This window comes from Delphinapterus leucas, unplaced genomic scaffold, assembly GCF_059928025.1.
Source record: "Delphinapterus leucas isolate spDelLeu-1000000601 "Yukka" unplaced genomic scaffold, BTC_Dleu_Yukka2 spDelLeu_asBTCV2_sq40, whole genome shotgun sequence".
In the NCBI taxonomy this organism is placed as follows: domain Eukaryota; kingdom Metazoa; phylum Chordata; class Mammalia; order Artiodactyla; family Monodontidae; genus Delphinapterus; species Delphinapterus leucas.
Window position 1 is genome coordinate 4,569,517 of NW_028322249.1, and position 24,924 is coordinate 4,594,440.

General features: G+C 41.9%; 1 protein-coding gene across 1 annotated transcript in view; it reads right to left on the bottom strand.

The window, feature by feature from the left end:
* Nucleotides 1–19,158, bottom strand: part of LOC149743967 (uncharacterized) — a 119,016-nt gene extending 99,858 nt beyond the window's left edge. The window contains exons 1-3 of the mRNA XM_089905929.1: nucleotides 19,081–19,158; nucleotides 17,212–17,722; nucleotides 10,592–10,682 (exon numbers count right to left, since the gene is read on the bottom strand). Coding sequence (XP_089762055.1) covers nucleotides 10,592–10,682; nucleotides 17,212–17,722; nucleotides 19,081–19,158 — 680 coding nt within the window. The remainder of the gene's footprint in view (nucleotides 1–10,591; nucleotides 10,683–17,211; nucleotides 17,723–19,080) is intronic.
* Nucleotides 19,159–24,924: the final 5,766 nt, after the last annotated feature.

The following is a 24,924-nucleotide window of genomic DNA, read 5'->3' on the forward strand; positions in this document are numbered from 1 at the left end:
AATCATTTCTAATATTTACAGTTAAGAATCTTAAAATCCTTCTGGCTTTACTTTCAAGAAAAGTCATCAGCAACATTTAAAAATGTATGCTTATGAAATAAATCATCCAATTACTCTATTTCTATGTTTAAATTCCCCAGTTCTTCTGGCAATAGAATATAAGTCACTGAAGCTTTGTTTCCAGTGGAAAGTGGCTGGTACCTCCAATCCTACCCCAGAAACCCACATTTATATAATCTGCAATAATTATCCAGGTATTTTTAGATCACTTCCATGGCTTTAATATTTACTTGTCATGTTACTTATTTTCACAGCTAGGCATCACATCACCCGTCTTTACAAATCAATTTATTACAAATTAAAGGATATAATCCTTCTTCTCTGACTAGTTTTCTACAATTTCTTTTTCCCAGCAACAAATGTAATTAAAAATAATAATTGATCATTTGTTTTAACTTGTCAGTAGAACTTACCATTTCCTGGTAAGGACATCTTTGTTAAAATTGGATGATTTTTAAATGTGTCAAAATGATCAAGATAATAAAGGCCTTGAAATATTTGCCTTTTTGAATTTAGAAATGTAAGCTATGACAGAATACAATTTCTTTCTGTAAAACACATACAAAAATGAATAGCACGTTTCAAATAGTTAACTGTTATTTCACAAGGATCATAAAAATTAAATAATTAGATGAGGAACTCTGTTCCATTATTCAACAGGACAATTAGTTCTATCAACATTTACAAGTTTTAAATATAGATTTATAATGCAAATATATTTATAATGTATTTTTATTTTTTTAGTGTATTTTTAAAATCTTCAATTAAAATCAGTAATCAAAAGAATTTAACATTAATGATAAAGCATTTATTATAATGTTTCTTTTATTCTTCAGTTATACTATTTCAATACTTTAAATACATGTTCAATTTTATTACCATATTTATGAATTAAAAATCTTAGTTTTGTTTAATGTCCTCCACTAGCAAGAAAACAAAAATTGAATGATACATTTCCATTTACTTATAACTTGAATTCTTTATAAATAATTTTATTTATCAAATATAAATAACTATGATTATAAATATAAGGTTTCAAAAAATGAGAAAAGCGAAGATACAGTTCATGAATTTGTGCTAATGACAGTTAATTATGCTTAAAATTTACTGTCAATTTGAACAAAAAACTATCACAAAAACAAAGTAGGACATTATATAATGATAAAAGGTCAAATCACCAGGAAGATATAACAATTACAAATATATATTCATGCAACATCAGAGCACCTAAATATATAAAACAAACACTGACAGAATTGACTAGAAAAATAGACAGAAGTGCAATAATAGTAGACGATTTCAACGTCTCACTTTTAAGAATGGAGAGACAGTTACCTTATAGGGAACAATTTTTATGAGTTTTTCTTCTCTCCTTCCCTTATTTATTTTTGCAAATATAAAAAAAAAGCACAAACTGTGAAATAATAAAGAAAAGAAACAGAGATGAAAGAGAGAGAAAGGGGTGGAAGGAAGGATGGAAAGAAGGAAGGAAGGAAGGGAGGGTATCTTACACAAAAGGTGACATACTATACACAGTTTTCTGCAACTTCCTTTTATCACTTAACAATTTATACTCCAAAATATACAATATATAATCCATTTAATCCATTTTGTAGAGATCTTCCCAACTGCTTTGCGCAAGTACATAGTAATCCACTGTGTAGATATATTGCAGTTTATATAACTGTTGGATTTTGGTGTTAGAATTTTGGATTTTGAGGGTGATTTCAATTTTGTTACTAGTACCAATAATGTTACATTGAAGAACATTTGATACATGTCATTTTTTGGATCTTTGGAACAGATTCCTGGAAGAGGGATTGATAGATCAAAGGCCAAATACAGCTATGATTTTGTTAGATATTGATAAAATCTTCTCCATGGATGTTGTCCCATTTTACATTTTGAAAAACAAGATATTAGACTGCTTTTTCCTCCTTAGCCTCACCAACAGAGTGTTATCAAACTTTTCATATATTTCAAATCTTACAGGTGACTAATGGTTTTGGTTTTAATTAGCATTTTTCTCATTATAAAGATTATAATATGAAATATATTTTCTAACAAACATTGTTCCATTGAAAATATGAAACCTACATTTCGATCTGAGTAGCCCAGGGAAGTATCCTGGGTTAATGACATAAGTGGCTATTTAGTTGTAATTAATTAGGTTAATCTGAAACCATCCATTTTACTCAGGACTGCAGTTTAAAGAGATAGGAGAAAGAAAGGCAGAACAGAAGAAAGGGAAGGAAAGATGGAAGGAAGGAAGGAAGGAAGGAAGGAAGGAAGGAAGGAAGGAAGGAAGGAAGGAAGGAAGGAAGGAAGGAAGGAAGGGAGAGAGGGAGGAAAGGAGGGAGGGAGGGAGGGAGGGAGGGGTGAATTAAGCTAGGTCTGAATTAAGACAAAAAAATATATGAATAAATGGGAAAGAACTGCTTAAATCAATGTAATTACCCTTGTTTGCTTGAAATCTGTGTTATAGTTTGAAGTCTGTGCCATACCTACCTTGTTAAAAAAACACTAAATTTACCTATCTTGCTCATATTCATGTTTCTCATAAACTCTGACCAGAAATTACAAATTTTAAAGTTTTACCGCATTTCAACAGTAAACTACGTGCATAACCTCAGAAATGGATTGATGTCTCTTGTTAATACATATTTTGTTCATCATATGCTGGGTAGGAGCTACATATTAGTATATATGCTCAAATTTTTATTGCATTTAACACACCAGAAGGGACATTATACAACTAATAAGAAGTGAAGTCCATATTAAGTTATTTGATCAAATATGTTTCATGAAAACTGCCTAAGAACATCAAAACAATTAGTCAAACCCAAAATTCAATCTGAGTTAGCATTCATATTCAAAGATTTGAATTCAGAAGTAAGTTCAGAGACCAAATATTATATTTTGATTTGTTCTGGAGTGGCCATCTGCCCATATGAAAAAGCTACTGCAACCGTCTGGCAGGCAGTTTAAAGAACCAAAATAACTACTCTGTGCAGGTCAGGTTCACAGGCATCTGGGTGTTGACTTGGAAAGCACAAAAAGTAATAATCACAGCACGTGGTACTTTACCGAGTAGCCAGCCAAAAGTGTCTGTCTAAATAGTCAAAAAATTTAGCTGTCAGAAGAATCCTTTGAGGAAACTTTATAAATACCTATCAAATTTCAAATATCAGTGGCCAACATTTTTAAAAACACCATAAAGATCTAATAAAATGTTATAGAAAAGTTATAATAATCCTGAGGTACCCATAATTTATATCCTGGCACATTTAAAAATGTTCCTTTTGTTTAAAAATGGGCTTCAAAGATATCAATAGTTTTATTTGTATATTTTATAAATATTTGTGTGCTAGTCAATAGTCTGATTTTTAATTGTTTAAAGCAAATCCAATGCCACAAAGAGCTACTTTAGTCATGACTTGCAGGAGTTCAAGGGGAATATCCTCTATCTTCACCCCTCTGCCCCTCCCCTACCTTCAAGTCTTCTCCTCACAGGTCTCTGCCTGGGAACTGTGGACTTTTGCTGCTCCTTTTCTTGGAAGAGTGGCTGCTGAAAGGAGTTAAATATGGCTCTTGGATAAGTAAGTCTGGGTTGGAGGGCCATGAAGAAGGGTCAGCAAGAGGACAATCTCCCTTGGCGTCCGGAACTTGTAGAATAGCCTGCAATAGAGTGGACCACCAGCTGAGCTCCTTGAAGTGAGAGCTACAGGCTGGCAGGGAGAAGGGTGACCCCAGTGTCAACCAAGAAAAGTTAGATATGCACACTGATGCACACTAAAGGTTGACGACAACTGAGAACATCTGTCTCAGACTCTCCTGGAGGCATTCACCAAAAATTGAGTTACAGGACCTTACACCTGACCAGCTGGAGAAGGGGTCTAGTAATTGCCCTGGTTATCATGCTTGTCATGATTTTTCAGCACATAAATGTTTGAGAATCACTGCCATTTTGAATGTGTGTTTCACTTGTCTGTTTTTCCAGTGGACTTTACCTCCTTGCAAGGAAGGTTTGTGAAGATTTGTTGCTGTTGTTTGCATTATTAGTTTTATTATGCTAATTCTAGAATCTCTGGTGCATAGTGCAATCTCAGGCAGGAAGTAATGGCTCATTAAAACAGGTATCCCAAAAGTCTTAGTAGAACTTCAAGATTAATTCCTTCAGGAAGAGGTAAAATTGTCATTAGATGCAGATGATATGATTCTATATATAGAGAACCCTAAAGACTCTACATGAAAACTACTACAACTGATAAACGAATTCAGCAAGGTAGCAGAATACAAGATTAACATACAGAAATTGGTGGCATTTCTTTATGGCAACAATGAAATATCGGAAAGGGAACGTAAAAAAACAATGCCTTTTAAAATCACAACCCCCAAAATAAATACTTAGGAATAAACCTCACCAAGAAGGCAAAAGACTTATACGCTGAGAACTGTAAGACATTAATAAAGGAAAGTGAAGATGATTCAAAGAAATGGAAAGACATCTCATGTTCTTGGGTTGGAGGAACTAATATTGTTAAAATGCTCATACTACCCAAAGCAATCTACAGATTTAACGCGATCCCTATCAAATTACCCATGACATTTTTCACACAATTAGAACAAATAATCCTAAAATTCATACAGAACCATAAAAGACCCAGAATTGCCAAAGCAATCCTGAAGAAAAAGAACAACGTTGGAGGCATAGCCACCCCAGACTCAGACAGTACTCCAAAGTCACAGTAATCAAAACAGCGTGGTATTGGCACAAAAACAGACATATGGATCAATGGAACAGAATACAGAGCCCAGAAATAAACCCACACACCTCACTTAATCTTTGACAATTAATCTTTGACAAAGGAGGCAAGAATATATAATGGGAAAGAGACAGTCTCTTCCGCAAGTGGTGTTGGTAAAGTTGGACAGCCTTATATAAACCAGTGAAGTTAGAACACATCCTTTCACAAATGAACCTATCTACACACGAAAATAAACTCAAAATGTCTTAAAGACTTAAACATAAGACATGACACCATAAAACTTCTAGAAGAGAACACAGGCAAAATATTCTCTGACATAAATCATACCGATGTTTTCTTAGGTCAGTCTCCCAAGACAATAGAAATAAAAATGAAAATAAACAAAGGGGACAGAATCAAACTTACAAGCTTTTGCACAGCAAAGGAAACCATAAACAAAATGAAAAGACTACCTACAGAATGGGAGAAAATATTTGCAAATGATGCGACCAGCAAGGGCTTAATTTCCAAAATACACAAACAGCTCATACAACTTGATGACAACAGAAGCAAACAACCCAATCAAAAAAATAGGCAGAAGACTTAAAGGGACATTTCTCCAAAGAAGAAATACAGATGGCCAATAGGCACATGAAAAGATGCTCAACACTGCCAATTATTAAAGAAATGCAAATCAAAACTACCATGAGGTACCACCTCACACCAGTCAGAATGGCCATCATTAAAAAGTCTACAAATAACATATGCTGGAGAGGGTGTGGAGAAAAGGGAACCCTCCTACAACACTGTTGGTGGGAATGTAAGTTGGTGCAGCCACTGTGGAAAACAGTATGGAGGTTCCTCAGAAAACTAAAAATAGACCTACCACATGATCCAGCAATCCCACTCCTGGGCGTATATCCAGACCAAACTATAATTCAAAAAGACACATTCACCCTGATCTTCACAGCAGCAATATTCACAATAGCCAAGACATGGAAACAACCTAAATGTCCATCAACAGATGAATGGATAAAGACGATGTGGTACATATATACAATGAAATACTACTCAGCCATAAAAAAAAGAATGAAATAACGCCGTTTGCAGCAGCAACATGGATGCAACTAGAGATTATCATACTAAGCAAAGTAAGTCAGAAAGAGAAAGACAAATGCCATGATACCACTTATATGTGGAATCTAAAATATGACACAAATGAACCTATCTATGAAACAGAAACAGAATCAGAGACATAGAGAATAGACTGGTGGCTGCCAAGGGGGAAGCAGGTGGGAGAGGGATGAACTGGGAGTTTGGGATTAGCAGATGCAAACTGGTATATATAGATTGGCTAAACAACAAGGTCCTACTATATAGCACAGGGAACTATATTCAATATCCTGTGATAAACCATAATGGAAAAGAATATGAAAAAGAATGTATATACATATGTATAACAGAGTCACTTTGCTGGACAGCAGTAATTAACACAATGCTGTAAACCAAGTATACTTCAATAAAAAATAAGTTAATTAAATTTTTAAAAAGATTAATTCCTTCAGAAGAACAAGTACTACACATTCACAAAAAAAGCACCCTTTGAAAGTTTAAATTTTTGAATTTCTTTGCCACTTCCTTAGTCTTGATCATCTTGGACAATATACTTTTAATATTGACTTTTAAAAATAATTGTGTTTCAGTGTTTGCTATCCTTAGAGAGACAGAAACAGATAAGTACAACTAAATACTTATTTTTCAAAAGTCTCAAAAGTATAAGGGAAATGAAAGTAATTATATCTTCAAATGATTTTGGGGTATGTTTCTAATTCCATACTTCTGATGCGATTAAAGATTAAAACTGTATTAAGACATTTGGGACATGCCGCATTGGTATTAAATGAATTTAATTTTGCGTAAAGTGGTAGAAATATTTTCTTCAGCAAACATACCTGCAGATATAAAATCACAACCATAAATCTACAAAAAAGCAAGCTATTGAATGAAATCTGATTGGTTATTTCCCTGCAGTATGGATCTGCTAATCATTTAATTTACTACTTGCTAACAGAAGCCAAAATTTAAATATACATATATATATGTGTGTGTATATATATATATCTTCAATTTTAAATCATTCATATATATGAACAAGTATACATACACATATATAACAATTGTTCATATATATATATATATATATATAAACAATTTAAAGTAAAGAAAGTACATCTGGTGGCCTATTTTTTCCCCCCGATTTCTAAAGAACACCATATTCTATTCTAGGCAGTGGAATGTCAATCCACCTTAAGGGCTGTTCAATGAGCATATCTGAGAAAGCACTGGTTTAGCCAATGATGTACTTATTGAGGGAGGCCCTAGTGCCACTGTCAAGAGCTTATCCACAGGAGAGATAAGAAGGTACTTGTTTGGTTTGTGAAAAGAAGTAGTGAGGAATGGCAGGTAGCTGCAGGCTGATGACACGTGATGTCCATATATATGTAGAACCAACACGCCCATAATTGCACCCATTTTCCATACCCAAATCCAAAGCCTTTATATCATTAATCCCAGGCAAAAATGGTAAGATTCATGTGTGTTACTATCCCACGGCTTCAAGATGCCTATAAACTCATATGAGTATGTCTTAGTTATATCAGTGGAGGACAAACCAGGCTTCTATCACCAAGCCCCATTCCATAACAGGCAAACCAGTCCAAGACTTCTCTGAGTGCTGCAGGAGAGTCTATGGAAGGGGCGCTCACTCCACTGTGATGCCTAAAATGCCTTTGCACAGAGCAAACATTCAATACATGCTGAGTGAATGAATGAGTGAACTGGTGTCATAAAACAGGCTTATTTCAGGGAAATTCCATTCAACAGGCTGGCATTCCTTCCTACCCATCTTAACTGTTAAGCTTGCCATCAGACAAAAATTTAATTATAAAACGTTAGAGCTGAGGAAATTTTAGAAACTATCTACTCTCCAGAGGTATACAACTTTAATTTAGTGGTAAAAATCACTAGGAGTGATTTAGGAGTCTATCAGACCTGAGTCCAAATTCCACATCTACCATATTTTGGTGAGCAAATAACTACTTCTGAGGCTCTGTTCCATGTATGCATTATGGGATATCATAATAATACATACATTAATTGTATGACTAGCAGGGGATGAAATGACACAATCCATTTGCCATGGTCGGCTAAGTAATTTGCACCAAGTAAGCACTCAAGACATTAGCCAATATTAATAGCGGAGAGATGAAAACAAAACTCTGGGACTGATGCCTACCCTAGGGGCCCCAGTGGTCATAATAACTTTCTTCCATTCAGCCTGCTCTCTTCTCACTAAGACTAAGGAAGAGAAGATGAACAAATTAGGAATAACAATTGGAAAATGGTTTTATACTCCCTGAATGAATGGAATTATAATAAAATGATTCATGAGTTCTGCAGAAATATGATGAGGCTTTAGATCTTTATGTTAGTTCTCTACAAAACCAATTTATGGCCCTAAGATGTACCTTCCCACCCAGCCCCATCCTTACCAGGATCAAATATCATTGTAAATGGAAAAGTCAACAACACATAATCAACAAGCTAAGTTACAAGCCAGTGAAGTCTCGGAGGTTTGATAGAGAAAATTCAGATTTATCATTATATGTAAAAATAAGATGATATGAAGAACTCAATCTAAAAAGTATTACCTGGAGATCTAAAATCTCTACAATAGTGCTATAAAAAGTAAAGAGCTAGAAATCTATTTAGATGGTTTTCCTTATAAGAAAGCACTTTCTGTATAACTTTTAATGTACTATTGATGAGAACAATTCAACAAAATTCAAATAAATACCTGCAGATGTCCTACAAGAAGAAGAGAACAGAGTTAGATGTGACAGGGGATAACTGGACTTCAGGATGAGTAAGACCCTATACTTGACCTCAATAAATTAACATGAAATACAGTGGATGAGTCACGTACAGAATGTCAGAATTCTAAAAGGCCAAGCTAAGTACCAAAAGGAACATGTGGGGACTCTTAAGAAGGAAATAAAATATTGGTTAGTTGATTACGAAAAGGCAGAAGGGAGTAGGTTCCCTTTGGCTGCTCTTTGAAGAGATCACTTCCTTTCCCCCCTAGTCCTGAGGCTAGGGTGGCATGGGCAATAGAGGAATGTGGGGACTGAGAATCATTTCTACTCTCACCAGAGTGGCTGGAAGCAGATTTTCTTACCAGGATGTAGTAGTATGCTAATATTTAAGGGTTCTTGAGGTCAGAGAGAAGGGTTTGAATACTCCGGCTCCATCTCTTGCTGTGGGTCAAGTTTCTTACCTTTCCAACACCTCAGCGTCTTTACCTGAAAACTGGGGATGATGATAATGTCTCCCACCTGAGTGGAGTGTGAGAACTACATAATATAGTGCATACGCAGGGCTAAATTTGGTGCCTGGCAAACAGAAAGTGCTCAGTACGGCAGGCGAGTGTAGTGACAATAAAGGCAAAGATGACGGGGGTAGTGCCGGTGTTGCTTCTGCCCCCAGAACAGGCTCTGACTGGGAGAGAGTTAAAGCACCTTTGGGTTCATGGGGGTTTATATATAAGCAACGGTTGATCAATGTGAGCTGGTTGTCCAAATGATTATGTGCAATCTAAGAAAAAAATGGGCCTCGGATCTGCTCAGCTACTTAATAATATTAGCAGCGGTAGTAGTCAAAGAAGCTAAATTTTATTAAGTGTTTATATGCCAAACAACGTGCTGAACGTTTTAAAAGGATTTACTCACTTATTACAACGAGGCTATACACTAGGTTCTGATAATGTTATTCGTCTCTTTCAGATGTTGACTGAGCCTCAGACGGGTTACAAAAGCACCTAAGATCCCGTTGTCAGTACATGACGGAAATGAGTTCAAATCCAGCCTGTCTGACTTGTTCTTAATCACTAAGGTATGAAATTAAGCATGTTGCCCTTTGCCTGATTCTCCTTCTGAGGCCTGAATATTTCACTTAGCTCTCTGAGTGCAGAAGAGAGAAAATTCTCTCTCCTTGACCCAACTTGGCATCAATATCCAACTCCCCTTCTCAAAATGGGTTGCTTCAACGAGCAGCAATGAATGCCGGGGTCGTGGACCAGTCACCTTGATGACTAAGAGTCAGACACTAGGGAAAGAAAATGCTCTGTGACAAACCTACCCTTGTACAGAAACAAGACAGAAATGGGGGAACAGGGCAGAAGATAATGGAATAAGGCATAGGAAAAATAGCACCTGGCATCGTGATAGTAATAATAATAATAGTAGTAGTAGTAATAGTAATAATAATAGACTTTACTATGCTCTAGGCATTGTATTATGTGCTTGGTGTAAGTGACTTCATTTTAACATTGAAAACAAGTCTATGGGGATGAAATATTATTAACATCATTTTATAGGCAGGAGTATTGAGGTTCAGGTAATCAGGTAAATTGCCCAAGCTCATATGGTTAGCAAGTGGAAAGCAGAGATTGGAACCAGCACCTACACTCCTAACCATTATGCTATAACCATTATGCTGAAGACATAAGAATTCCAATGGTCTTTCCCCATAACCCACTCCTGCACTCCAGACTTAAATACTCCAAGATCAAGAGAGAGCAAGCTTGGAGCTGCCACTCTTCAGTGAGTGTCAATCATTTCAAAACAGTGTATTTGCTAACAAGATGCAGTTCTTGTGATAATCTTCTCAACCAGGTATCAAGAAACAGGAAGCAAAGATTCAAGTAACAGTATGTTCCTACTTACGAGGAAGGTGGGACAGCATAGTTGACACTGGGCTTAACTGTTCTGGAAAACGTGGTCCCAGTAGGCATACACGCTGGTACATTTTCCCCACCTACCAAATACAAAAGAATTATTTCATTTCCATGTTGCTCTTCAAAGTTCCACCTCATTCGTGCCTGTCATTCATCCTCTGGCCTCTTCCTGTCTCCATTTCTGTACAGAAAGGTGCTGAGTCTCTGCTCTCGGATACAAAAAGGGTGTGTTAGGAGAGGGAGCCATGGTACCTCAATGTCTTTTTTTTTTTTCACCTTAATTCTATTATGCCAACTCCACTGAACTTAATTAGAGTGAATACAGAATTACACAATTACCCTCTGTTCTATTCTTCAGATGTTATATTTTGATAAAATTTACGACATGCTGCTCTCCCCTTGAACACCAGATGAACACTAGAAATGGATGTGTGTTGACATAAAATCTGTTATAATTACAATTCAAGTATAGCTTACATAATGATAGTGTTAACATAAAATTATAGATGTGTAGAGACAACGTGGTCATGCATTTTTTAGTATAAGCACATGCTTAGACCAATATCTGTTAGCGGAATGAAGATGGAAGAGAATTTTGGTTAAGCCACAAAGGCTGTTTAAGGACTTGCAGATAGCTAAGGGGAACTCAAAGACCAGTAAGATAGTATTTCCCCTGCATTCAATTGCAAATTCAGTTGCAAAGTGAAGGGAAGATGTGTAATTTCCCCTATGGAAATTACAAGACAAGTACATTTTTTCCCTTGAATACCTGGGTAAATGCTTAAATTCTAATGTATATCAGTGATGCAAATTTTCAACTGAGTTTGATAAATCATAAAATAATAATTATACATATATGTATACAAAACTGCATGGAACTAGAAAGTTCAGAATTACTTCTAATTAAAGAGGTACCCTATGGCAACTAACTTAAACCTTACAAAATATGGTTCCAAGTACCCTATCAGAGTGAAAAGTAGGAGACGGAAAGGTTTCTTGTAAATGTTTGTAGTCATGGTGTCTTAACTAAAACTACTGTGTCACAAATACTATTAAAATAATTGTGACATTTTATTCACTTTTACTGCAAACAACAAAACAAACTATAGGTATTTTTTCATTTCAGGTAATTATTTTAGCTAACAGTTATTAAATGTTTTGAGAAGACAGAGTGCTAACTGCATGACTTCATTTTATCTTTAAAATAGCGCTTCCATGTCATTATTCTTAATATCTCCATTGTATTAAAGTGTATCTCTAGTTCAGACCTTTCTTCAGAACTGCAGACTTGTGTATCCAACTGTGTACTCAGCATCTCTGCTTGGACGTCACGAAAACATCTCAAATCTTATACCTCCAAAACTGGTCTTTAATCCCCCAAACATGCTCTACCCCAAACTTTTTCCATCTTGGGTGACAGTAACCACACCTTTCCAGTTTCCCAGGCCCTAAATCTCGAATTCACCCTTGACTCCCTCTTCCTTTCCATTCTTGCATTCAATCTACCACGAAATGCTGTCACAACCTTCCCAATGTGCCACTTCTGAGAATTACCAGCCGCTAGCAGCCTGGTGCAGGCCACCAGCATAGACCTCGAGGATCCTGTAGTTGCCTCCCGAGATTCTCCCTGACTCCACTCTCTCCCCACATCCTCAAGGCCACAGATAGAGTTATGCTTTTCAAACAAGAGACAGTTCATACCACACCTCGGCTAAAATCCTGCCCCTGGCTGCCTACATTTAGAGTAAAAGACACAATGCATGTGATGGCCTCCCAGGACTTACCCAATCCAACCCATCACATATCCGACCTCCAGCCCTCCTGCTGTCTCTTCCTCCCCACTGACTAAGTCAGCCAGGGTGGCCTCCTTGATATTCCTCCAAGCTGCCCGGCATATTTCTGCCTTAGAGTTTGGGGACTGGTTATTCTTGCTCCCAGGGAGTGGTCTCCCCATCATACATTCTGACAACTCCCTCACTTCAAGTCTTTGCTCAAATGTCAACTTATAAAATCCACCCTGACTACCCTATTTAAAATCGGAACCTACCTGTACACTCCTCCAGCACTCCCAACCCAAGCCTCTTCAGTGAGCTTCACATCCTTTTCCTTATCCCCCAGCGCCCGTCAACTTGTGACAAAGCACAGAATTTATTTATAACATCCGTTTCCACACGAGAGTGTAAGGAGGGAGAAAGCATGCAAGAAGGAGCACGCAGGCAAAGGCTCTTGTCTGATTTATTCATTGATACGTCCAAGCATAGAGAACAGGAAGATGCTTGATAAATAGTCCTGAAAAAGATACAGATGAGGAAACTAGTAGTGAAGCTCAGAAAGTTTAAGTAACTTCCTCAAGGTTCTAGAGCTAGAAGAGGGTCACAGTAGAATTCACACCTGGGGATGTCTAACTTCAAATCTCTTAGCCTCTCTGCTATCTTTTTTTTTTTCTTCTTTGCGGTACGCGGGCCTCTCACTGTTGCAGCCTCTCCCGTTGCGGAGCACAGGCTCCGGACGCGCAGGCTCAGCAGCCATGGCTCACAGGCCCAGCCGCTCCGCAGCATGTGGGATCTTCCCGGATCGGGTCACAAACTCTCAACCACTGCGCCACCAGGGAAGCCCCTCTCTGCTATCTTAAGTCCATGCAATTCAGGATTTGTTTTAATCAGTGCCATGGAAATTCTCACTCCACTGAATAGGATCACTAAAGTGTTCTCTGTCTAGATTTATATATATATTTTCCATTTAAACAAAGGAAACAGAAGAGGGGAATTCATCATGGGTTATTGCGGTAGTTTTACAGCAATTTTAGCAATAATGACATTTAAGTAATAGTGATATTTAACGATAGCATAATAATAATAAAATAATAGCTCTTAAATGTATTGAAGACGAATCGCATGCTAAACTCGGTGCTAAAATATATCCATGTATATTTTGTGCAAAATCCTTATGAATATTCTATCAGATGAGCTTTATGTGTAACTCCACCAGGCATACTTCTCTTATTCCGCTTTCAAAGATAAGGAAATTGATGAGAAGTGTGGTAACCGTTTGATCAAGATGAGACTGGTAATAAGTTGTGAGTATGAATTTAAATTCAGGTCTAACTCCAGAATTTGATTCTCAATCCATACATGAAAATTCTGATAATTCCTTTGATAAGGGTATGTTCTCTCCTGGAAAACATCCCCCATTATGTCTGCCTGTGCTCATACCTTCAGAACACAGTCAACTTTGAAACATGATAAAAATGTTTAAATAGTGTGCTTTAATAAATGGAAATATCTTCATCTAAACAATAACACAAAAAGGCAGGCTGAGCCCTTTGAAGTGGCTTCGTTGCTATCTTCCATCCAGAACAAGAGAAGGAATCAACAGCTGCAGAGTAAAGAAAGCATGAAACCCAGAGATGGAGGATTCTGTAAATGACCAATTACAAGACTATTAAGCCACACTTCCACAGCAAGAGGCAAAATATTCCATTAAACTGAAAAGTTTTCTACTGCTAACTCCAAGGCCCACACAAACATTAATGTTGCATTTATTAGGATGTATTTCCTGTGCTCTATCAACTTGACTTTCAGCAACTGTATTAATACAGTCCTTTCGCTTTGCACATATATCTGAATGATGGATTCCATTACTGGAGTTTTGTAGAAAGAGTGGAGTGAATGAAGTAAAGTTTGGGAAGAGCCATCATAATCCATAATGATGGGCACTGAATCAGGACAAGAAGAAACCTCTCTTCTCATTTATTTGAATGAAAATTCTACTATATATTTATTGCCTCTGTACAGGGCCATCTGTTGAATAGTGGAAAACAAGCATCTTTCATTTGGAGGTAGGATTTGTGTGCTCAAGTTTCTATGGGCCTGCAGAATTAATCTTGTTTTAGAAATGAAATAAAATGTAATTTCTTACTGTAAGTAGATGTGGTTAAGCAACTGGCAACTTTGATGTCTTTAAATCACTGCAGTTTCAGGGTAGGCAAATCTATAATTATTTCAAGCACTTCTTTATTGGTGCAACAATTGAGCAGTGTACATAGTGGTCAACAACCTGGGCATTGTCAGACGACTCTAAGTTTGAATCTAGACTTTGCCACTCACCAGCTATGTGACTTTCAGCTATGAGAATCACTTTCTTCAGCTTTGCAGTGTGGATTATTATATGCCCTTTGCAGAACTACTGTAAGAACTAAATGCATATGGGCACAGTGGCTCATAGTAAGGGCTCAAATTAGTACTGTGGTCACTACTAGTAGTATTGAAAAGAAATTAGAACTTCTATTCTCATAAAGTGGGATATGTGTCCCTTTATCATTGTAATTTCGTATCATTTTACTTTTGACCTTATAATTTAATAGCTTGATCCAAGAAACATTTAGCAGTAAATATAATTGAAAGAAGATTACCTGTCAAACATGAAATACTGTAGCATCAAGTGTGCTGGCACAATACTCTTCTCAGATAATTAACCTGTAAAAATGTTATTGTCTTCTTTTTAATTAAGCACATTGAACATATATATTTACTGTGCCAACTGGCAAAAGGTCCATTAATTAATCAGTCTAACTATGTGTTGCATAAACGTCTTCTAAACATAATCGTATATGTATTTTATTTGTTGGGAAAATGTGTTTGAGATTGTTCTTTTCTGCCTATTTAAAGTAAAAGAGGGTGAGAAGTAGAGTTAGGCTTAATGTACTTTGTACTCCATTATGCCATGAAAACGCTTCTGTGCCCTGGAGACAACAACAAAAGATTTGCTTTAATGACAAGAATCAAGTATGTTCTAAAGCTTCCAGGTAGGAGGCATATAGGTTGCAGTTTATATCACAAGTCTTTGCTCTCTCTCTCAACTGCGTCTAGATGGGAAAGATGTGGTCACAAATGCTTCAAGGTGATATAGTAAATGTTGGAAAAGAGGGGGGTAGGAGGCAGAGTTTTGAGTATCTCAAACCTGAGCTAGAAGGATTTTATTTAAAGAAAATAGCGGATATTATTTTTCACTTAAGGAATGCCACTCAGCAAACCTGACATTAATGTAGGAAATTAGCTCTTTTAGCTATGATGCTTTCAAATGCACATTACTGAAAACAAATTCAAAATAGTCAAAGGAAATTTAAAAACAAAAACCAAACAACAACAACCACCTCAACAAACAAGTACTAGAAATTCAGGGATGCAGCCATATTCAGATACAGTTGGATCTGCAAGTTCCAGAGTATCAGCAGGGTTCCAGCTCTCTCTCCATCGCTCAGCCCTGCTTACCTCTGCAAGACTTTATTTTACAGAAAGTCTCTTCTTCTGCTGGATGGTCACTGGGAGTCCCAGAGTCATATCTCCCCAGCTTAGAAATTCCAGAGAGAAAAGACAATTCTTCCATTTTTCTCTGAGAGAAAAGTCCTGGGGAGGAGTCTGATAGACTCACCCGAGGTCAGATGCCTACCCATGAGCCATCACCTGCTTTACTGGAGTTCATCCCCGGGGCCCGTGAGGAGGCAGGATGGCATTATCTGGCAGTTCTCCAAGAAAAGCCTGCTGTTTTTGTAAGATGAAAGGGGAGAGGACATGGATAATGAAACCTGTATCTGCTTCTGTAAAATCCACAGAATCTTACTCCCTGCCCTGTGTCGATGACCATGCAGTAAGCTGACCCAGGAGGTCATTTTGCCCACAACAGTCTTTATATATATGACTAAGGAACACACTGGTAAAAGAATATGGACGAAAGTCTGAGTATGACAAGTCAGCTAGACTGGTATTAACTAAAAAAGCTGTGTGAAAATATCCTGAAAAAGTTGCCCCCAACTCACTCAAAGTCCAAAGTTGGAGCTGGAAATACAATGTCATGGAGTTTGGATAAGAACAGGTTTTCTCCAAGCTGAACTATGACACAGAGATTAGAGACTTCTAGAAACTATACTTTTTCAAAGAAAAAACATCACACGAGAAAAATGAGGCCTAGAAAAATTAAATGACTTAAGCTAATTAATGGCAGGACTGAGACTAGAGTATACTTTGTGTAATTGGCTATGGTCTTTTTGTTTGTTTGTTTGTTATCACTTCAGAACGAGACAAACTTAAAGAAAGGAAACACAACCAAAACTCAGTGGTTGGAAAAGAGACGGATGTGAACGCCATCTTGTTTCTTACGTATAAAGTTACCCCTCACAGTGTTTTGGAGGAGAAAACGCTGGCTCTTCCCAACGTTGGTTAACATACACAAAGATTCCAAAGACAAAACAAGTGCTTTGCAAACAAAGTAACTAGAACCAGCTCAGGCTTCCCCGCGCCAGGTCCTCCGTTCCACGGTCAGAACCACCAACTGTATCCCCCCGGGTAACAAGGTGATTCAGAAAAGCTGGCGCCTTCAGAGAAGGGAGAAAACTTAGCCGGGAAGAGAGTCAGGAGGAAACTTGCTCAGCTTCTTGCTGGGGTCTGAAACGATCCCAATAGAGTCCTTAAACCCCTCAGGTTTCCCCAATCAAGCACCCTCGCCTCCAACCTGGGCCACCCCAGATCTGACTATCAGACGACAGAAGTCTGCGGACGCACGGAGAGCTGACCACCCCACGAGAGGGACCTACGCGCGGCCGCGCCCACTCACCTGCCGCTCCGCGGGAGACGGGAGACCTGCCCGGGGTCCAAGTCCTGGGCGTGGCAGACTCGCCCCTCTCCGGGCCCGACTCCAGCTCACCTCGGCGCCGCCCGCCTGGGCGCCGCCATCTTGACCACAAAGGGGGCCTCGCGCCGGAGGCCCCTGAGCGGGCGCCCTGAGCGGAGCCGGAGCGCCGGGGAGGCCCAGGTCGGCGCCCTACGTCCCCCGCGCGCTCGCGCCCCGTCCACGAGCGACGAGAGTCCCGCACGCAGCGCCCGACCCAGGCTTCCGCGGAACCGGCGCCCCGCGCAGCCCGCACCGCGGCTAAGGCGGCGCCGAGGGCGGCCCGGGCGGAAGAGCGGGCGCGGGGCACGCGCTCGGTAACCTGGCAACGCGGCGCAACCCGGCGTCTTCGGCGAACCCCAGCCCTCCACCGCGAGGAAGCACGGACCCCCGCACCCGCCGCCCAGCCCGCGCCGCCCCGCGGTCGCTCCGCCCGCCGCTGCCCGCTGGCTATGGTCTTTTAAATCCATGATACAACGTCTATATGTAACAAATCTGTTAAACCCTAAATGTTTATGATATTCAAGTAATCCATTATCTGAATTATTCTTGAAGATAAAACATCCAAAGACTTCTTAATTGTATGGGTATACATACATAAAATACACGTGGAGGTAACTTCAAATACAGTATGTGCCTGTCTCTATTCCTTCCCTCTCCGCTCTTCTAAAAAATGCCCCTTTAAAAATTGCTCACTCACCATCTATTAGGTAAATTTGCTGAAACACAGTAAATGTGGAGACAGAAATTGTTATAGAGACTATTCCAAATGGCACTGACACCTGTATTTATGAAATTTTTAAAAGGGTAAGTTAAGAGTTGTTTTTTTAAAAAAAAAAATCCCACTATAGTAACACCACATCATCCTAGGTGCCCAGTTCTATCCAATTACATAAGATGGAGAAAGAGAGAGAGATAGAAACAGAGAGAGGGAGAGAGAGGAGAAAGAGAAAGAAGAAAGGAAGAAAACCAACTACTTATGTATAAAATGTTGCTCCCAAAGTTTGAGATTATACTCAAGCATCAATGAACAGAAAGAAAACACTTACAAATTTACAAATGTATTTCATTTATGGTATGAGGGACACAGGTTTAGATTTGCAACACGCTCCCACAAGGGTCAAATTGACCACTTTTTTCTATCTAGTTGCTCTTGAGAGAACAAAACAATTGAAACAGATGCCATTCAATTCCAAGTCTATAGCTTAGACCATGTCACTGCACACGAAATATTGTTCATTCGGAGTCAGCACATAGCAAGAGTAATTTATACTCTCAGAGTATTTGCTCTCAAGTCAATAGCAGAGAAGCCTTGACTAAAAACGTTCCCATTACTTTCCATTGTAATATATCTTACTTATAGCCCATGAAACAGTGGTCAGGGGAGATTTATTCTTTGGACACCATATTATATAATCTCTCCACTTTAAGCCATCCCCCACTCGGCGATTATTTTTTAAATATGTTACTCGTAGTCAATATTAATTTACATTTAATCTTTCTTAGCATTATGAGTATTATTTTGTACAGGCTCAGAAACAAATCTCCCGAAATTCCTCCCTGATGCTCCCTTCAGGCTGAAAATGCATTGCAGTGTGGCTGCAGTGACTTAATTCTAGTTGGCAGAGCCCTGGCCACACACTAATTTCATTAGCCTCAAACTCCTGGATTTGAAAGATCCACTGAATATGATTCCTGTCCTCTGACACGTCACTTACTAACCAATTCAGTGTGCATACAGAGGAGAGAAAGGACTTGCTCAGCTCTGGCCCACCGGCAGGCAGATGAGAATTCCCAGTCAGAGACACTGTTTACATCTGAGTGGTCATTCTTGCCCGGGTCCTCATTTTCAGGAAGGAACTTCAATCCAGGCTTTGCCGGCAGCTGCAGCATTTGTTACATCCATTACTAGCTCCTTCTTCCTTCCTGCCCCCCAGTGCTTAGCATCCCCCATTTCAGTCACTAAGTCTTCCTTCCCCCAGCCTAGAAGCTTACCTCACCATAACTTTTTATCTCAAATGATAGGTTTGGCACATTCCCCACAGCAACCCACAGGGACTGGGGAAAAGAAAACTCAGATCTCTGGAGAGCTAAGAATTCAACCATTTAGAGAAGTTTCTTTTATACAGGACCGTCTTCATTGAGCTGAACCCTGCAATCCCAGAGAAGATTCACCTACCCGTTCTTTTCCTCTTTCCCTAAAGTGACTGTGTCTTTGAACAATGGGTCTGTGTTCCACTATTCTCTCTATTCATTTTGCAGGTTTACAGAGGCTGGGAAACTGGGGACTGGACTTACATGCCAGGAGCTTCTAAGATCACACGCAAAAATAAGGCTGCGGGAAGAGATTGTTGGAATCTATCTCTGTATATTTGAACATGGGCAGTGGTTAACCAGGATGCTCACACCAAGCTTATATCCAGCTTGCAGCACAAGCTACAAGTTGGTGCATCCCTCCTACTACCAGCCTCTTCTCAATAAATGCAGGTGAAAACTGGGGGCTCTTTTCCCTCAGCTGTTCAATCCAACATGAATAGCTGCAATTTGCAAATTAGAGGAAAATGACAGAGTTTTCTCTGAATGGTTTTGGTCCCAACCCACACTGCTAATGCTGGCATTCAGTTCCTTTCCTTCCCAGCCCAGGGAACGGGGGAACTAAGCATAAGGCAAGCGTTCTCTTTTCTTGCAAGTGCCTCAGATCCACACACCAGAGAAGGAATCAGCTCCCCCTGGAATCTTTTTCAGCAAACACAATCCTTCAGCCTAGTCTGCAAGCTCTCTCTTGACTTGAAGATTTCACTCTTTTTTCGACAGGCAGGCCCATCTGCAAGCTCCCAAGCTCCAAGTGAAGGCACCAAAATAATTTTTAAAATGTCAAACAGCAAATGTGCCTTCAACCCCCAGAGCTCCAGTAAAAACACGGTGAGTTGCGCCTGTGGTTCTCAGGTGACTTCTGGCCTCATCCTCCCTGCAGCGCTGCCTCCTCAGGTTCTCTAGGTTAAGCTCAGAGGTAAAGGAAGTGCTTCTGGGTTTTGCTTACAACAACCCAGGCTCTTCCTGAAAGCATTACCTCAAAGTGAAGGCCGCCCAGAAGCACTTTTGGCCTTGCAAACATCTAGAGGTGACATACTCAACAGGTGCTAGGGATGCTCAGAGGCTCAGAGGGGCCATACCAGGCTGCAGCTTTAGACAGACACCCCTCCTTCTGGCACAAACACAAACTTCATACCCCTGGGTGCTGATGTAGTGACAGCTTGAATCTCACAAGGAGTCCCCTCCAGAAACCCAACATGCTTCAGGAAAGGCACTTGAGAGGGAGCCAACTTTTTAGCTACGGGGAGCATAAGGGTCAGCCAGAACACCTGGAGAAGGGACTAACTGAGCTTGGGTCCTACCAGGCAGGGAGAGAGCTGTGCATTAGGAAAGGATCACTTCAAGACAGAGATGAACAAAAAACTTGGAGATAGGGGTAGAGAAGGAAAAGAGAGGCAGAAATTGAAAGGGAGAACATAAAAACAGAGAGACAAAAAAAAAAAAAAAGCAGGGAGAAAGAGACACAAGGAGAGAGACACACAGGAAGAAAGACAGAGAAACAAGAGAACCCATAGTCACGCATACCCTGAAACTCAATTTCTTCATACAGAAGCCATCCATCTATACCTAGGGCGGCACAGGAGCCGTGGGGCCGAGGCTGCGGGAGCAGGCGGTGAGAGAGCACTGCAGCACCGCCCACGGCTCAGCTGGCTCGATCCGCCGACCTCGCATCTTCCGCCGTTGCCCGCCTGCACCCGGAGCTAGAGGACCGCCCGGCCTTGCTCAGCGCACCCTACTGCCTCCCTCCAGGCGCCTTCTTGTCTGGCTCTGAGAATCGCCCTCAAAACCCAGGACTGGGGTTGGGGGCTGCGTTAGGGAGGTCGTGGGAAAGGATGGGCACAGGGTGGGTGCAGAAAAAGCGACTGTGTTTCGCAGTTAGCATGAGCTCACCTCCGGGCTCTGAGCTGGCAGGAGTAGAAAGCTGATCGCCCGGCTCCTGCCAGTGGCCGGATCGCAAAGGCAGTTTAGACGGTGCAAACAACTGCCCAGAGCAAATCACCTGGGGGCACGTCTGCGGGTGGCTTCTCCCCGCTTGAGGACAGTCCCCACGCCTTCCGCCCCATGCCCTCGCAGAGACAGGTTACAGGTCGGGAAATCCAACCCGAGCGAAATGGGCAATTCACGTCCAAATGTAGGTGAAGAACTAGCCTTCGGTTTAAGAACTGCCTCCCTAAGCTCTTCTCGAAATTTTCCAAGGGAGCTGCAGCTTGTCGGGCGGCTTGGGGCAGGGAAGCTGGGGAGTTGAGAAATGCCTAGTTTCTAGGCGTCTTCTCATCTTTCATATTCCTTGCGCCTAAGTGGCTCTCATAGGAGTCCGGCACTTTTACAAGCCTGTTTTGGAACCATATTTCACTCTAATGCAAACCCATTTAAATCATCCCCTTGTTTTTCGGAGACTGTTTCTTGTCAATGGGGCCATAAATCCAGAAAGTCAAGCCGGATGGAGTGGAGCGCGGACAGGGGAGAGGTGGAAGGGAAATGAATCAAACAGGGAAAGTACCTCCTCGGGTGAGGTGGGAGGGATTCGGCAGGATCTCCAGGGTGGAAATGAGCGAAGGCTGACCAGACCCCGCACCCCTGGAGTCCAAGCCAGCCTTCAGGAAAAAGAGCGCGGGGAGCTACGGCGCGCTCTGCCCCGGAGGGAGCGCCCCCCTACCTGGAAAAGCCTCAGGATGTTGGCTACCATGATGGAGACCGAACTCCCCGAAGCCCCAATCACTCCAACTACTTTCTCGGGCTTGACGAAAACCGGAGGCTCGCCGTTGGTGCAGCGCACTTCGGAGGTGTCCTTCTGGATGAGCGCCTGGACGAAAGTGAGCGACTGTTCGAGCGCATAAGTGTCCCTGGAACAAGTGTCCAGGATCCGCGCTCCCAGCGTCACGTTGGGCAGCAGGTTGGGATCCCTGTTGATCTGGTCCAGGGCGTAGAGCATCGCTTCCAGCCTGTGGATCCCGTTCTCCCTCTTGATGTCGCCACAGGGCACTCCGCTGGGACCCTTCGCGTGCACCGTGAACAGCCCCCCCGAGGGTGACGTCCCCCTCGATCCGAATGGAGTGCGGGGCGTACATCTCCTGGCCGCGCGCCGCCGCCGCCAGCGCGCACAGAAGCACCTCCAGCGCGCAGCAGGGAAACTTCATCAAAGGGCGCGGAGCAGCTTCCCCAGCTGGACCATGCTGCTCCCGCGGCTGCGGTGGTGGCGGCGGCACTCGAGGGGACGGTGGCGGGCTCGCCGGAGTCCTGGCCCCTTGGGGTGAGCTCCTCCGGGGAAGCCCAGGGTCTCCTGCGGGCGAGGAGGGTAGGGGCACCCGGGGAAGGGCAGCCGGCGAGGGTGGGGGGCCCCGCGGCGCCTGCCAGCTTGGGGCGCCGTGCGCTCTTGGGTTCCCCGGCCAGCGCGCCGCGCTCAAGCTCGCGCTCGGTGGCTTGCAGCTCGAGCTCTCCAACAGCCCAGCACTGGGGAGAGAGCGAGGATGCCTATCGCTTTAAACGCGCGTTCGGCTCCCTCTCCTCCTCGGCCCACTCCCTCCCACCCTCGCTCGCTCTCAGGCTCTCCCCACCCTTCCCAGCGCCCACCCTTCCCACGGTTTTGCATCATCACGCAGGGAGGGGCTGCGTGCTGAGGTAAAGGGGGAGGGAAAGGGTGGGCGGCTGTGGGGGGGGGTAGTAACTCCGATTGGGAGTTTCGAGGTCCCCAGGGAATCTGGGGATTGCAGGTCGCAGTCGAAGGCTGAGCTCCTGCTTCGGTCTCACTGTAGAAGCCGCTCGCTCGCCCGCCTGCACCCACACGCACATTCTAGGCACAGGGTGGCATCAGCCCCGGACAGGGCGGTTCTAGCTGGGGCTGACTGCTTCCAACCCTGAGGTCCGGAGCCGGGGCTGTCAGCGCCGGGAGAATGCGAGGTAGTCGAAGGTGATGCCGCCAAGCATGAAGGGTAGTAGGGAGACCCCAGTCTCTACTGCTAATTCGTCTGTGCCAGTTTTTCCTAAGAAAAACACACATACACACAGGAGCCTGATCTATGACCTAAAGAACCTTTACGCAGAGACTTCTCCGGGGCCAGGCACAGGGCTAGCCTGTAGGGAAAGACGCCAACAGGAAATGCTGGGAATGGAAATGCATCTTTGGTCTTCAGGGGTTACTGTGGCCGGAGCCGTATGAAGTAACCCTGGTCTCCAGTAAATCTGTGGCGGATTCGCTCCTTTTCTTCCTTTCATCGCAAGAGATGGAACAACTGAGAACTCTGCAGAGCGCACTTTCTTCTCTGGCGCTGACAGGTGTAAGGCTCCCTCCTACCCATTTCCAGAGATGCTTTTGGGCTGATGTCAGGTTTCCTCGGGCAGGAAATAGCAAGAAAGAGGTGACAGTAGGAGGAGCAGACAGAAATCTCCCCATCGATCCAGTGATCCATTCTTTTTTTTTTTTCTGGCTGAAGATTTGGGGGGGGTTGGGGAGTGGAATCAGGATGCCAGAGCAGGTTGTAGTGCAGTTAGGAAGCTGTTTTTCAAAGGTGTCCCCTCCTGCAGGTCCAGCCCAAACTTGGCCCATTAAAGCAACAAGTGGCCCTAGTTCCTACACAAGGAAGGGCAATGTATCTGCCCTTGGTGCCCACGTGTACTGCTTATGGTGGTCTCTACTCTTGCTGAGCCTTTCTGTTGGAGTGCAGGGAAACTGTCTTATACAGAATTGAGGGCGCAGAGAAAACCAAAACAAGACTATACTTTCTGTTGTAATGTTAGTGTACTAAAGAAAAATGTCCTTGCACGTAAACAAAACAACACACACACACACACCTAAAACGTCAGAAGTTGGGAAGTTGGTTGTCTCTTCCACCAACCACCTGTATGACCTTGGCACTTCTGTTCCTGTGCCTGAGTTTTACTTTGCCCATCTGTAAAATGATGAAATTGAATTGAATGTTTTACAGGTTAACTTTTAACTTTCAAATCTTCTGTTGAAATAGGCCATGCACCTTTGGCCATGGTGTTCTTTTTAGACCAATATCCTTTGTTGCTTTATGTGTAGGGCACCCGTTTTTTGATACCCAAACAACACTTCAAACATTTCCTGGTACAGAGGATTTTTTTTTTTTCTTGTTGACCACCCATTTATCTTCCTTCTAGGGAGAGTCCAGTCCATCATTTTCTTTTCAGACATGCCCCTCCTCCAGGTTTCAATACTTAAGGTTTGAGGAGGAAAAAAACCTTCTGGCTACAGTGTTCAAGGAAGGGAATAGAGGCTAACAAGAGCTAGGCAGGGCTAATCCCTGGACTTCTGCTGGAGTAACGAGGTTGATGACATAGGCTTACCACTGTCCAATAGACAATCCGTGCCGGAGTTAAAAGAAAAAGGAGCCTCCTTCCTCTAAATGCTTTATGTATATCTTTCGACAATGTTACACTATTTGATTTTGTAAACACATACCATTTTACTGCCATCTTCAAGAAAAGTGATGTAAAAGCTATGCGAAGCTACCCCTGTATACAATGTGATCATCCATCACTCATAGATGTGATGCCCTGCTATATAAGTGCACACCTCGTGCAACCTTATGCTGTGATGCGCCCGCC